We start from the raw sequence: 14913 nt of genomic DNA, 5'->3' as shown, positions 1-14913 counted from the left end.
TCTCCCCTATACAATATAGCGAATTACCATATGGCAGAGAGCAGACTGTAGAATCCACATACGATTTGTACAATATAAAGACAGGCACTCCAAAGAGTCAACCACATGTTCGTAGGCCGATTTTTTAATTGATAAATATTTGTTTTTGGTTCCGTTCCTTTCGATATATTTTAAAGCAAATTGCAAAACAATATGATATTTTCCATACCCGAAAAAGCCTTTTAAATATAGATCATGGTTCAGCGCTTCATCCGTCGTCTCCCTTTTGGCGTTTTTATTATTTATATTTTCACAATAAATTTGCTGCCAAAAAAACGCGTCACACCTTACACTCCCCTTCTTCCACGCCCATTTCTTCACTCATTCTGCTTTTATATAACTCAAGATTTACACTCAATTTGAGTGATTTTCTCGCTCGCCTTTCGCCATTTTGGCATTGGCCCAGTTGCAGGTGTTTATGGGGTATATGGCATAGCTTTTGAACTTATCCGACAATCGATGCCAACAAAAATAAAGATTCGAGTGAGATTCACTAATAGATGCCCTGTACAAAGATATTAAGTGCTTGTAAACTTAACAAAAAATTAATTTTAATATGATAATATTAAATTTTAAATGCAAGTTTCTATAAATAATTAACTAGTTTAGGACAGGATTCCTCTCAGTACACTCTGAAATGTCTCCTGTCAAATGCTTTTATTACTGCAGCACACCTTATTTGTTCATAGAGCTTAGGGTATTCAAGAAGAAAAACTTGATGATTTCTATGATTTATTTTTGGTTTTTTCTTAAGTGATGTCTTAATCGCTGGTTGTCATGTTTTGTGTTGGACAGTGTTTTGTGTGCTAGTTGGGTTTTTTCTTTGGGCTGGGCAGGTCAAATGTATGAGTGACAGTTTCTAGAGCTATCAGAATGTACATCCCTCATCAAATTCAACAATCACATGCCATGTTTTCTAGCAATTTTGTGGCTCTCTATCAATTGATTGTTTGTGTTGCTTTTAGCCAAATTATAGGAAAAACAGAATGCAAACAGCATTAATTTGAACAAATATATACTCACAACATACGCACGCATACATTTACATTCATTCATTAATACTTATATCATCATATATGTGATATTTCTTGCTCTGGTGCGAGATCTTTAGCTCGTTCGACTAGTTCGTCCCACGAAAAACATATCAAAAATGTTGTGTGTAGACCTCGTCTACTGTTGATGGTTGTCGTACCCCTTAGTACCTCTCAAATCCCCCCTTCTTCAATCTTCTCCACTCTGTTTATGGCCACTTTTGGGCGCAGTGTGGGAGTCTCTATAGCTTTGCTTTCTGATTGAGTTTTCTTGACTTCTTGCTCAAATTCGGTCAGTTGGCAACTAAGTTTACAATCGTCGATTTGCTGTATTTGTTGCTGCTATAATTAAGCCAAGTTAACGTGACATTTCTAATAAAGGAATTAACGAAAACGTTCATACCTCATTCAGAGTCTTCAATCGATTTTGGCCATATTTGTTCTGGCTAAGAAATGTCTGCGAAACTGATATCATCATCGTTCCATAGCACGCCCCTCAACGACTGCTTTAAAGTGGGCGCGTTTGAGAGACGTTTAGGTAAGTCCAATACCAAGTTGACGAGCGGGACGAGCGTTGGTTGTTGGCCACTGACTTCAAGTGTGGGACAGCCACCAATGCCAAGGTCAAGTTCAAATGCAACTCGGTTAGGGTGGCACATTACTAACCTAGGTCAAGACTCAATGAACTTTTAAAATTCTCTAGTCGTTTATGGATGAGAAAACTTTTTTTTAGATACAAATTTTATATCACTTACTTTGTTTTCAATCTTTATAAAGTAGCTTCAAAAAAGTCTGTTAAACTATCGTTGTAGCTCTGTTTTCAATACTTTTAAATAACGATCTTGATACAAATTGTAAAGGACATATTTTACACGTTATTGCCTTTTCTATGGTTACGCATTCTATAAACTTTGTAACATTCTTAGTTCAGTAGATTTTTAAATATAATTGTCTTATATATTTTTACATACTCAATATTATATTTTTTTTCAAATTTTTTTAGCATTGTTAATTAAAAATCGTATTTTTTAATCTTAATTTTAAGTGGAAAATAACATTACGTGGACTGCTGTTAGTTCACATTGAATAAATAAATAATAACTTTTTAAAATTGGATTTGCCATAAACCAAGTTGCTCCAATTTGAAAAAGTCCATTTATTACTTTTTACAGAAGGTGAATATTTAACATATTTATGTTAAAGTAAAGTATTCTTTTCATTAGACATTTGAAGATACATTCATAACAGACAATAATCGTTTTTGAACCCATTAATTGAATTTTACAATAGTGTTGTCGAGTATTTTCCAGTTGCAACTTAAGTAATTAAAAATATAACAATCTCAGAGACCTTTAAATCGGACCTATATAAAAGACAGAGCTTTCAATGGTATATTATTTATTTAAGTTAAGACACAAACCGTCAAGTTTTCTATAATAAAGAATGTTGATAAGGCAAAGGCGAAAGGCAAACAAACTGTTGACATACTCACCGAGTATTTTGCTCTTATCAGAACCATTTGTCAAGATATATATAAAAGAAACTAGTAATGAATTTTTTTTTGGGTTGGACGTCAGTAATCAGTGCGCTATGCGTCAGAAAAGCTGCCTCAACTGAGCTAAGACTATAGGCCATGGCTAACTATGGCGATTACGACAATCTGGGTAGAAGTCTTAAGTTGATCTTGACAAGTATTTAATTTTAACTAATTTTTTTTTTTGTCTTTTTTCTCAACTGTAGATGCACTCCTTGCTGATTTGCAGAATAGCGTGCCGGGGCAGCCACAACAACCACAGCCGCAATATGGAACGGTGCAACCCAAGCCGCAACAGCAACAGTTGCAACAGCAGCAGCAGCAGCAGCAGCAACAACAGTTTGTGGACAACACGCCGGGTTATGGCAGTCTGAGGGGAAAGGCGCAGCCGCAAGTGGTAAGTAGCAACTAATACATAAAGATTTCTCCACTAAATATTCCCTCTTTTTTCACAGTATCAGGAGCATTACAGCGTGGAGACGCGCTCTCCAACGGCAGCTGACCTTAATGGTATTAGCCATCAGAGCAATGGTTATCAGAATCAAGGTAACGGCTCACTGCCACGTTCCGGCTATAATAATGGCCAGAACAGCTCGGGATTGTCGGAGCTGGACTCACTGTTGCAGGATTTGCAGAATGCGCGTTATCACAACGGCAGCACGGAGCGAAAAGGTGAGTTGAAAAGGATATTGATCTACCTTCTAGAAAAATAAGTACATGTGCTTGTAAAATTACACAATGTTATAGTAGTTAAAGGACTTATTTTAGTTTTATTTATTTTATATAAATATGTTGAAAAAAACTAAAAAGCTTTTTACAAAAAATACAATTTTAAAAATATTAAAAAAGTAAACTTAACTTAAAAACAAAAACCACTGTGGTACGAAAATGTAGAAACCGAAAAGCAACCATATTTCATTTATATTTATATATTTTCATACGAGAAAATTAAAAAATAAAACTATAGAAACATATTAGTGTGCATAATTCAACTACTTAATAGATTAGCTTATATTATTTCTGATTAAAAAGTAGAAAGGTCGCTAGCCTACAATATACACCATTATTAAATGGCATTATGTTCTTTTGTTAATTTAATTGTATTTATATTGTTACTTTTTTTTAGTACTTATATTTTTAATTGTTTAATTTAATTGTATTTATATTGTTGTTTTTTTAAGTACTTATATTTTTTAAATACCAAAAAAAAAATTGCTTTCTAATGAAAATAAAAAAAAATTTCTTTATCCACAGAAGTCGATGTGCCTGTTAATTACAGCACACCCGTCTCCAAGTACAACACCTACAACAGCTATGCGACGGTGGAGGAGCGACCTACAGTCGATAGTCTTCTAAATGAGCTGGACAATGCGCACATTTATGCAGTGCCAAATGGGTAAGAGACATCTCAATATTCAACTATAGTAAATATATCTTTATTTACCTTTAAAGATCCGCTCACAAATCGCCGACGCCGGGACGTCATGTGACCATCACCGTACGCGAAACGAAAACCGAGAAGCTCTCAGGACCCGATGGACCAGGTACAGTTTATAATTTAATCAAAATTATTTCTTTATAATCAACTATTGCATTTCCTGTTTCCAGTTGGTTCCGTTGAGGAGCAGATTGTGCAACAAAAGGAGTCGTATACACCTAATCTTGCAGCAGCGCCTCAGCATCAGACTCAGACTTACACGTCACAGGCCACCAAGGAATTGGATGATTTAATGGCATCGTTGTCGGAATTTAAGGTGAGAAAACGAAAGATTTACTTTATGATGAATATAAATATCCTTGGGCGATAATTTCTAATGCGAGATTCGAAATTCATTTTCTTAATATCGATCAGCGCCAAAAAGTATGCTATTATTTTATTATTTTTGAATGCTCTAACATTCTATGGCTAGTAAAACAGCAGTTACTAAGACATTTAGAAGGTAGATTTGGATAGATTTTATTTTAATATATAGTATGTAGCCAATTATTTATTGTAAATAAATTGTTTTTATACTGAGGACTTAAAAGAGAAAAAAATATTCTCTCTAGCTCTATTATTCAGTTGTAAATTTGTATGTACATATATCGTCTGCAAACGTTCTGCTTGTTTAATAGTAACTCAAGTTTTCATTTAATGACATTCACAGACATTCTTTTTGAAGACTATACATTTTCTAAGCTTGATACCATTTTTAAAAAAGAATATTTCCTAACATCCGCTGTCATATGAAACTGTTATGCTAATGAGCTGATATTTGTGAGTAATTTATTACTTTGAATATAATTTCTAGAAAATTGATAAACCATTGTTCATTAATCACTCCTTCTTCTGGGCTCGACCTTGAGCCAGCTAAATTCAAATCTTCCAACTTTAATCTTCAAGTTTAAGTTTGTAGTACAGAGAAGGTAGTAAACAAGGTGTCACACATTTCTTCAGAATTTTATTATATTGCTAGCATGAGGCTAAGAAAAATCAAATCTTAATTTTCCTTTTAAAAAGCAAAAACAATTTTTCTTTCATGCATTTGCATCTTATGTTAGTTTTTTGCGAGACAACAAATGTTTTTACTTTTCGCCTGTCGTCTGTACTAATTGGATATTGTAGATAGGCTGATAAATATATATATATACTTAGGGTTCCTTGTGAAATCTTTAAGCTTTTTATAGCTGAAAGCAAATTGTCTGATATTTTGGCACAAACAAAACGGAACCCAAACGTCTGTTGTGCCTTAAATTTCCTTTCTATGTTCAGTTCAGTTTGACTCTTTAGGTAATAAAAACTATAAAATAAACAAATTTATCATCCCAAATCGTGTGACGCAAGTTACTCAAGCAAATCTAATGAGTCCCCACATTTTCCCCCTATCTACCTGTACCTGTATTTCTAATTCCCCCACGCCCTTAGTGGGAAGATAGAATTTAAAAATTTGACTTTGACTTATGTCGAAGAAAATAGATGGAGGATCTTTTAATAGATGCATAAATTTGTTTACTTTATGGTCGCGATTAGCAATCAAAGTATACAAGTTTGAATTATTGTCATATTTATTCGATTTATTGCACACGGCGCTATAAAAAGAGCCGGCCATATATCTTACTAAAAATAATCATCCTAACTCAACACGATGTAGGTCCATGAAACAATCAATCTTTTGGCCATAAAGTAAACAAAATACTTTTTAACCATATTTGCATAAGACGACGCAACAGTTTCCGCTTCTCGATTATTTCTCATTCAGGGATTATAATAAGTATTTTTCATTTTCTATATAATCGCATACTCGTTGCTCGCATCTCTCGTGATCTGACAGTTGTTTTTAGAACTTTCTGACATCGTACACAACGGATGGATGATGATGATATATCTTAACAGATGTGCTCGGCATTTTTGTTGTCGCAAGCACGCGCTTCGTTCCATATAATAACACAAGACAGCTGCCCAGTTATTTTGTTTTGTCTTTTTCACACTTCCATATTGGGTCAAGGCTGAAAGTCCACAGAATCCCCGACCCTTCCCATGACGTTTGTTTAATGATGTCCTTGGTGCCAATTCATGTCTCTGAAAAGCAATTAACTTGAGTGCATAATAAAACATAATGAATCCATCCATAAATAAACAGTGTGCAACGCGGAATAATATATTCAATATAATAATACAATTAAGGAATAACAAGTATTCCCTACCAAAAGCACTTATTTCTTTTACTTTCATAGATCAATCATGCAGTATTGCCGTATTGTTTGATTATTTACTATACTTAAGTATTTTTCTCATTAAAACTTTTCCATTATTATTGGAAATACTTTTAGAACATGTATTGCGTTTGTAGGTTTTTTTTATGTGCTTTTTTCATTAATCAAATAATGAGTTGGTGAAATTTTCTTTAAATTTATATCTTCTAAAATTACTGATAATTTGTAAGACTTTGTAGGTATTTGAGAAGAAAACATTGGTATTTTAAAGAATTGCACTTTTAAAAAGAAAACAATCAGTAAAAACGCAATTATGGTCTGATAAATATTATTAGATCTCAACTTTACAAGTACCTCTATTTCTATCGTTTGTACCTAATCTTTCTTTCACTCGATATTTCATTTTCTTTCTTTTTTTGAGATACTTGTGAAACGATTAGATTTAATAGAATATTATATTTTACAAGTTTATAGCGTTTTGTGCTTTGACCTGATCCGATTTCGATGTCAAAAAGAGTAATTAAATTTAAATACAGTAAAATACAATTAGATATATTTATAGCGATTTATACACTCATGGGAATCGAGTTAGTTATATGGAATATGAAATTTGGATTGTCTATAATAGATGTTATTAGACGATAATCTTTCAAATTGGCAAGTCCAACAGAGATGCAATTAATTAGCCACATTCAGGGGCTGTCGCTTTGATTACTGCAGCTAATTAATTAATAATTAATTACTAAGTGCAAAATATTTTCTTGGCAATTGTTGATGGTCAGTCAAAAAAAAGAAGATGAAGAAGAAGACGGTAAAAGACGTGGCCGGGGATATAAATTGCAATTCAATGTCATTGACAAAAATATGTGAATACAAGATGTATGAGTGTGTAGGTGTGCGTAGTGGGTGTGTGTGTGTGTGTGTGTGTGTTTGTGCGGGGCCATGTCTGTTAATTATTTAATATCATTTTCAATTTTTGCCGTCGTTTCGAGACGCGGCGTGTCCGTGACTTTTGTTGATATGCCGCAAAGAGATGATAAATATGAAAATGAAATTGGCTAGCCATGCATCTGTGTATGTATAAATAAATCCATGTGTGTGTGTCTGTATCTGTCTGTGTGTTTGGATATAGCAAAAAATAAAATACACGAAAAATATATAAACAGTATTGCACACGGCACCTCAGTAGCAAATGTGGTCGATCTATTGGGGTTTGCTTGGTTCTTTTGGGGCGCCCACACGACATTGCCACACGCCCCCTCAAATATCGTCTGCCTCTCGGGTCACCACTGTCAACACATTTTCCACGGATCGCGACCGTTTTAGTTTTTCTAGCTGCTTCTTCTACTGCTACTTCTATTAATTTTTCCATTTATTTTTCTTCATTGCAAATCATTTGCAAGTCTATTTTTGAACACGTTTTTTTAATATTCAAATAGATATGTATGCCTATTTACATACTATATGCATGTATTTTTATAAGCGTGTTTGTATGAATTTTCTATAATCTTATGCTCATTTTCATTGCCGCCCCCAATTGGCAATCTGCTGTCTGTCTTTGGCAATAATTACAATCCCCGGCGTCCAACATCCTACCCGCCATTCATAAAACTTTTGCCTCAATGATCGAAATTTCCTCTTGGCTTCTTCCTGTCTCTATCCACATTTTTTCTCTTTCTCTCGCTTTTCCCCATTTCCTAATCTTTGGCTGCATCTTTATTGGCTAGCGCGAATCATTTTGGGGCAACGTCTCCAATGCGCTTTTTATGGGGAAATCCTGTTGGCCACCCGGCTAGCTTTCAGTTTTATAGCGCCACAACGAGGTTCTGATCTTTTTACATTATATTTGCTTTCGTATACACACGTAGTGCTCTATGAATTATATCTTAAAATAGCAACAAAGTCCCGCCAACGTCAAAAGCTAATATAAAGCGGCGTCAGTAGCGGAGTGCGAGCTGTTTCAGTATTGGGCGCTGGAATGTAAGGCGAGCCCCTTTCAATCGCAATTTGTAAATGATATATAGAAATTAATTGTAAACAATTTTAAACTACCTTTGCACTTGATTGATTGAGATATTACAATTGTTTATCCAAATCAAGATTGTTTATAGAGGAAATCATAACAAGTATTAATTCGTAGAATATCATGAGGTCTAAGTTGGTTTTAAATTTTATATGATTCACTTTGAATTTTATTACATTTAACAGCAGGGAATCACAATGTTTGTAAATAAAACAACATTTTTCTTTCGAATCAAATTAAATTCTGATTTTTTCGTTTTGCAACGCGTGTTAGGGGTTTAATTAACTTCATCAGCGTGTCGAATATTCTATATTATAGTATTCTTGCGAAAAATTTGAGTACACTTATAATATAACTGATTTTAAAGTTGAACTTTTAAAATTTCAAAATTTTAATTTATTGAAGTTATTCCAAAGAAAAACAAGCACAAAAATTGCTATCAATACAAATTTTAAGCGGCCTTTTAACATAACAAATAATGTTCAGGTAATCCAAAAAAAATATACTTAAACTTAATCTAATTAGAGTGTGTAGATAGTTAAACTAAATTTGTAGCATACCATCTGTATAGCATACTTGTTTTATTTTAAATGAAAAAACACATCATTTATACAACATAAAATTTATAGCAACAGAAACTGAATTTTTTAAAACTTGATGGCTGCTAAAACTAAAAAAACAAGTAACTTCCTTATTTAACTTAACTTAACTTAACTTATTTTCCGATCTGCAACATAACATAACTGGTAAAGTGCAAATGTTATTGATAGACTTACTAAGCAGCTGCTTAACAGTAGAGAGCTTAACAGCTAACAGTTATGTTAGCTTTAATGTTAACAGCTTAGCATTTAGCGCCCTCCAATTATTATCCTTTAACGCTGTTTAAACGTACCTGTTATGATAGCCGTATACGCACACACACACTCGCGTAAGCACACGCATACAGTGAGAGAGATAAGTAAAGCACTCAATTAGGCGTCTCTAGGTTTTAGACTTGGGCAGCAAAATCTCTGGCAAACGAAAATGCAAAGTTTATGAAAGAAAATTAAATGTTGAAATGGAAACTCGCGCACGACACGCAGAAACACAGAAACAGAACAGCAGACAGACATAAAAAAAATAAAAATCAAAAATTGTTGTTGCTGTTGTAGTAGTTGTTGTTGTTGGTTTTTCGTATTTTTGGCAATGAACAAAAACTACGTCAACTAGAAACGGCTGCTCAGCGTATTTATGAGGAGAGCGTCGTGCGCAACGAACAGCAGCAGCAGCAACAACAATAACAACAACAACAACAACAACAACGTGCGATTTGTTGAAAGAACATATTTGTTCTATATACTTAATTTTTTCTCTTGGGGTGAAAAAGGCAAAAAGCAAAAGTTTTTGTGTTGGCGCGCGCATAAAATTGAATTCAGTCGAGCCGAGCACATCGAGCAACGACGTAAGGAGGATCAACAGCTAGAACAGCAGAAATTAACTGAACGTTTACTAATTGAACGCACTGTATGTGCTTTTTTATCTATCATCTTGTTTTGGAACAGGTCAACAGCAACGGTTTTGATAGTGGAGCACAACAACAGTTGCAAGCACAACCACAGCAACATCATCATCAGCAACAACATCATCAGCAAACGGTGACGGACTACGCACAACCAACAAGGGGAACACAACAGGCACATTTGACGCAAACCATCGAAGAGACGACAATCGTCGAGGATAGTCGCGAGGATCAGTTGGATTCTATGCTCGGCAATTTACAGGCAAACATGAGTCGCCAGGGTGTCAACACAGTCCAGAAGGGATGCTGCAATGCATGCGAGAAGCCAATTGTGGGCCAAGTTATTACTGCCTTGGGCAAGACCTGGCATCCCGAGCATTTCACATGCAATCATTGTAGCCAGGAGCTCGGTACACGTAATTTCTTTGAACGCGATGGTTTCCCGTATTGCGAACCCGATTATCACAATCTATTTAGTCCACGTTGCGCCTATTGCAATGGCGCCATTTTGGATAAATGTGTGACGGCCCTGGATAAGACCTGGCATACGGAGCATTTCTTTTGCGCCCAGTGTGGCCAGCAATTTGGCGAGGATGGCTTCCATGAGCGTGATGGCAAACCCTATTGCCGCAACGATTACTTCGAGATGTTTGCACCCAAATGCAATGGCTGCAATCGCGCCATTATGGAGAATTATATCTCCGCTTTGAATTCGCAGTGGCATCCCGATTGCTTTGTCTGCAGGGTGAGTTTGATTTCCTTTTCCCTTTTTTTGTCGCCTTAATTTAAAAAGGAAAAATGTATCTTTAACTGTGTATCTATAATTGATTGATAATTTAGGATTGCAAGAAGGCGGTGCGCGGCAAATCCTTCTATGCCATGGAAGGCAAGCCAGTGTGTCCACAATGTGTGGGCGTCGATGAGGAGGAGTAACAACAACAACAACAACAGCAACAAGCACCTACAGCAACAACAACTTGTTGAAGTTCAACAGCACGAAAATAGCCCCCCGCCCAGATACAGATACAAATACTAAAAAAAAAGCAAAAGATACTTATATTTTTTGTTGCTTTTTTTTGTTGTTTATTATGAGGCAGCTGCTGCGTGCCACTTTCACTAGCGCGCACTCTGTCGCTGCTTGTATCTGTCTCGCTCACACTTTATGTCAACTCGGGGCTATTTTCGTTGTAAACGTTTTTTCATTTGTCGGGGCTCAACTTGTTGCCCCATCCAGCAGCAACAGCAACAACTACAACACACACACACATACAATACACACATAGACACAACACACAGCGGCGTCGTTTCCTTTGGCTGCACCACTGCTGACCACCGGTTAAACGGTTGGGTCGGTGGCTGGCGCCCAGAAACAATGCGTTCTTCAGCACTCTTATTTCGAATGATGTCTCACGCCCCTGTTACACGCCCCTGTTACGTGCCCCACCCAACGCCCTTGGCGAAGCCCCTGTTGAACTTTTCTATATGCAAATTTAGCTTTAAGTTTTTAGGTATTTTTTAAATTTAAACTTTTATGAAGCAATATTGTAATTTGTTTTTGTAAATAAAATTTAAATAATTACATATTAAAAAAAAAAAAATAAAAAAAAAAAAAAAAAACCAAACAAAAAACACAAAACAACAATAAAAAGATAAACACTGAATGTTTGGTGGGTACTGCCACGCCCCGTCACGCCTTGTGACAGTTCAAGATCAGTGTCAAGCGGTCTGACCTTGAACTGAACGCGGGTCGCGTCCCTTGACCTTCAGTTGTTGCCCCAAATAAATTACAATATTGCTACATAGTTGTGTGTAGGGGATTCAATAATTCGTATACTCCCCACACCTACTCTTACACCCCCGCTGCGAGCCCTTGACCAGGCTGATTGATGGAGAGTTGAAATAGGGAGAGTGAGAAGAGAGGACTCTAACTAAATAGAAACTATTTTCGTTGCTGACGTTTCTCGCAGCAATAAAACACAAATAAATGTAGAAGATTATTTTATACATTATATATATAACGATCTGCTTTGTACTCACAAGTACTTGGCCAAAACACGTTGTATACATATATCCAATTTTATACATAAGTATTTATATATATTATTAGATTCCTTGCTTATCGTAAGCAAATCTTTGCCCAGTTGGCGTTTTTTGAGATTTTTAAAAACTTAGAATCAATGAAAACCCCTTGAAATTCGCTACTTTCATACATAAAGTTACTTAAGCTCAAAGTATCTGTGCTAAGTTAATCATCGTTTACTTTTTCTAAAAATGGCTTAATTTTGGTCAAGTTCAAGTTATTCCTGTCGCTTGAAATTTAAAAATATGGTATAAATTACTGGTCAAATGCTGAAGTATTTAATTCTGACTCTAAAACTGATAGCTATAGAGACCAAATTTAAATTCCCACCACTTTAGTTGTCCCCAATGATAAGTATTCTTATAGATGTAGCTTTAAAAATTCTCCTACAAATATTTTTAAAACATTTTATATACTTTGAAAACTTCAAAAAATTCGTATCTTTATGGTAAAAATTCTTTAATATATTTTTTTTACATAGATTTCAATTCAATAAGATCACAATTTCGTATTTTTAACTTAAGGAGAATGTGTAGAAGATATTTTATCTTTTACGGATTTTAGTTATCCCTCTCCTATTTTTAATATTTTTTGAAATTTTCCGTTGATAATGCCCACCCAAAAATAATCGAATGCATTCTTTAATTATGCATAATAATAAACTTTCAACAGATTTTACAAAATATATTATATTGAATTCCAATGAAAATTCTTGCTTATTTCAAATATTTCTACACATATCAGCGTCAATTTTTTGACACCCAAAAATGTTAAATGATTTTTGATCTGTGTTTATTGAATAATTGTTGGCCCGGTTAGAAAATCAAAAGAAAATCATGCACCTGTTGTTGTACACTTTCAATGGGTACTATCTGTTGGTTCTTAAATTTGTAAATTAACGAATTGAAATTAAAATTTTGGTTGATCTTCAAGTGATCTTTTTGCTTAATTGCATTATCCTTGATACTTCAAAGTCTCTATAAAAGACTGTTTTGCACTCTATAAGATTCAGTTGATGAATGATCAACAATTTCAATTTTTTTTACTTTCCAATAAAAAACAAGTTTTCTGCTTAAAGACCGTCCCGGGTATTTTAAAAGAAATCAATTCTGAATAAATGTATACAGATTGTTTACTACATCAAAGGCAATTATGTCGCATATATATTATTACTTATATATATGTACAATTACTTAAGTTTCCTTTTATTATCGAATGTGTTTCGACAGCTGTGTGAATGCGCCAAGGAATTATTTAATTGTTGCCAGTTCCATATATTTTAATCTTCATAAATATAAATCTATTCATCTATCTATCTCTGTCTGTTTGTTTTGTTGCTGTATCTTGCATCTCTCTCGCTCCTTGTCGCACCTTGGAAAATGGCCAAAAGCGTGCGCAAAATTCTATTGTTAAAGCGTTTTTGTTTTGTTGTTGTCGTTGCTTCTGCTGCTGTTGTTGTTGTTGTTGTATCTTCAGATATGTTTTTCCAAAACACAAAAAAAACGTCGTCGGAAAATGTGCCAAAAAATGTATCAAATTGATTGTTGGTTTTTTTTTTCTTTTTTTCCTTTTTTTTTTTTCAATTAGCCAAGAACCAATGCCAAAAATTAGCTGAATAGTTTGTTGCTGTGAGTGTGAGCCCTGCTCCACTGTGCACAGTGGCACGATCACGTTTGCCAATAGCCATTTCAATATTTAATTTGACACATTTTGATTTGACAAAATTGTAATTGGCTTTTCTTATTTTTGCCCAGGCATAAAATTTCACACAAATTGCATACGAATAATTTTACAGAATGTCAAATAATTTGAAATTATTTTATCGCAGATGGGAACGAAGAGGATACGCTTGTGCTGGGTACACGGTCATGCTATATGGCCGCTAATTTATAGTTGTAATTAGCATTAGTTGGCCCCAGTTTTGCAGTGACAAAAATTTAAGAACATTTGGCCACATAATAGATCATCCAAAATGCTTATCTCATATTCGGTATGTTTTCAAATAATTTGACTATAGCTGTTGCGCAGTAACAAATTCATATTATTTGAATCTATATGGGAAAACGATGTTCTTTTGCATAATGAAAATTTAAAGTAATTCTAAGTATTTTACTGGGCACAAAAGATCATTTACATACTCACCTGTTTACATGGTGTAATGAATAAAATTTATAATAATTGTCAAATTGTCCACAAAAATTCCTAAATCTTACTCCTGCTCAAAATCTCTTTCAAAAATGCATATAATCAATATTTGGGTTTTAGATTATTTTTAATTTTAAAACCGCCTTTGTAGGTCGAATTATTTGATTAAATATTTAAAATAAATAATAACAATATAAATTATTTATAATTAAATTATAAATATTACAAATTATAATATAATTATAATATAATAATAAGCTAATCTAAATGAATTATTATTATAAAAATTTCGAAACTTACATTTTCATATTTATGTTGATTTTCAGGACTGCCGACAACCGTTCCAGGGCGGTTCGTTCTTTGATCACGAGGGTCTGCCCTATTGCGAGACGCATTATCATGCCAAGCGTGGATCGCTCTGTGCCGGCTGCTCGAAGCCGATTACAGGACGCTGTATTACGGCGATGTTTAAGAAATTTCATCCGGAACACTTTGTTTGCGCTTTCTGTTTGAAGCAGCTGAACAAAGGCACCTTTAAGGAGCAAAAGGACAAGCCCTATTGCCACGCCTGTTTTGATAAGATATTCGGTTGAATACTTTTGGGCACGATTTGTACCAGCCATGTGCTCCAAACTATAGTTATGATATAATGCTGTTTTGTACGAATTATGTCTCTTTTTTTATCAGTAATATTAACAATACATTTGTGCTTTGTATAACCGAGTCAAATTAGTAATATAATTAACACAGACACACAATATATGAATGATAATAATTATAATCAATTTGAAGACACTAATACCCAATCGATATGATGGTCAAACGATATTTCTGCCCTTTCAAAATAAAAACATTACAATGATAAATACA

At 34.4% G+C, this 14913-nt stretch overlaps 1 protein-coding gene across 6 annotated transcripts in view; it reads left to right on the top strand.

The window, feature by feature from the left end:
- Positions 1 to 14913, top strand: part of LOC117782232 (leupaxin) — a 27449-nt gene extending 12536 nt beyond the window's left edge. For 3 of the 6 annotated variants that reach the window (XM_034619259.1, XM_034619257.1, XM_034619260.1), the window contains exons 2-8: positions 2811 to 3001; positions 3060 to 3276; positions 3859 to 4000; positions 4057 to 4148; positions 4213 to 4358; positions 9862 to 10563; positions 14370 to 14913. In XM_034619259.1, coding sequence (XP_034475150.1) covers positions 2811 to 3001; positions 3060 to 3276; positions 3859 to 4000; positions 4057 to 4148; positions 4213 to 4358; positions 9862 to 10563; positions 14370 to 14636 — 1757 coding nt within the window. In that variant the 3' untranslated portion in view covers positions 14637 to 14913. Of the gene's footprint in view, positions 1 to 1480; positions 1609 to 2627; positions 2735 to 2810; positions 3002 to 3059; positions 3277 to 3858; positions 4001 to 4056; positions 4149 to 4212; positions 4359 to 9861; positions 10564 to 10658; positions 10853 to 14369 lie in introns of those variants that run through there. The other 3 variants (XM_034619256.1, XM_034619261.1, XM_034619258.1) reach the window with 3 other exon arrangements.

This window comes from Drosophila innubila (assembly GCF_004354385.1).
Source record: "Drosophila innubila isolate TH190305 chromosome 2L unlocalized genomic scaffold, UK_Dinn_1.0 4_B_2L, whole genome shotgun sequence".
Taxonomy (NCBI): domain Eukaryota; kingdom Metazoa; phylum Arthropoda; class Insecta; order Diptera; family Drosophilidae; genus Drosophila; species Drosophila innubila.
Note: the sequence above shows the minus strand (reverse complement) of the source record. Positions and strands in the feature narration are given on the sequence as shown.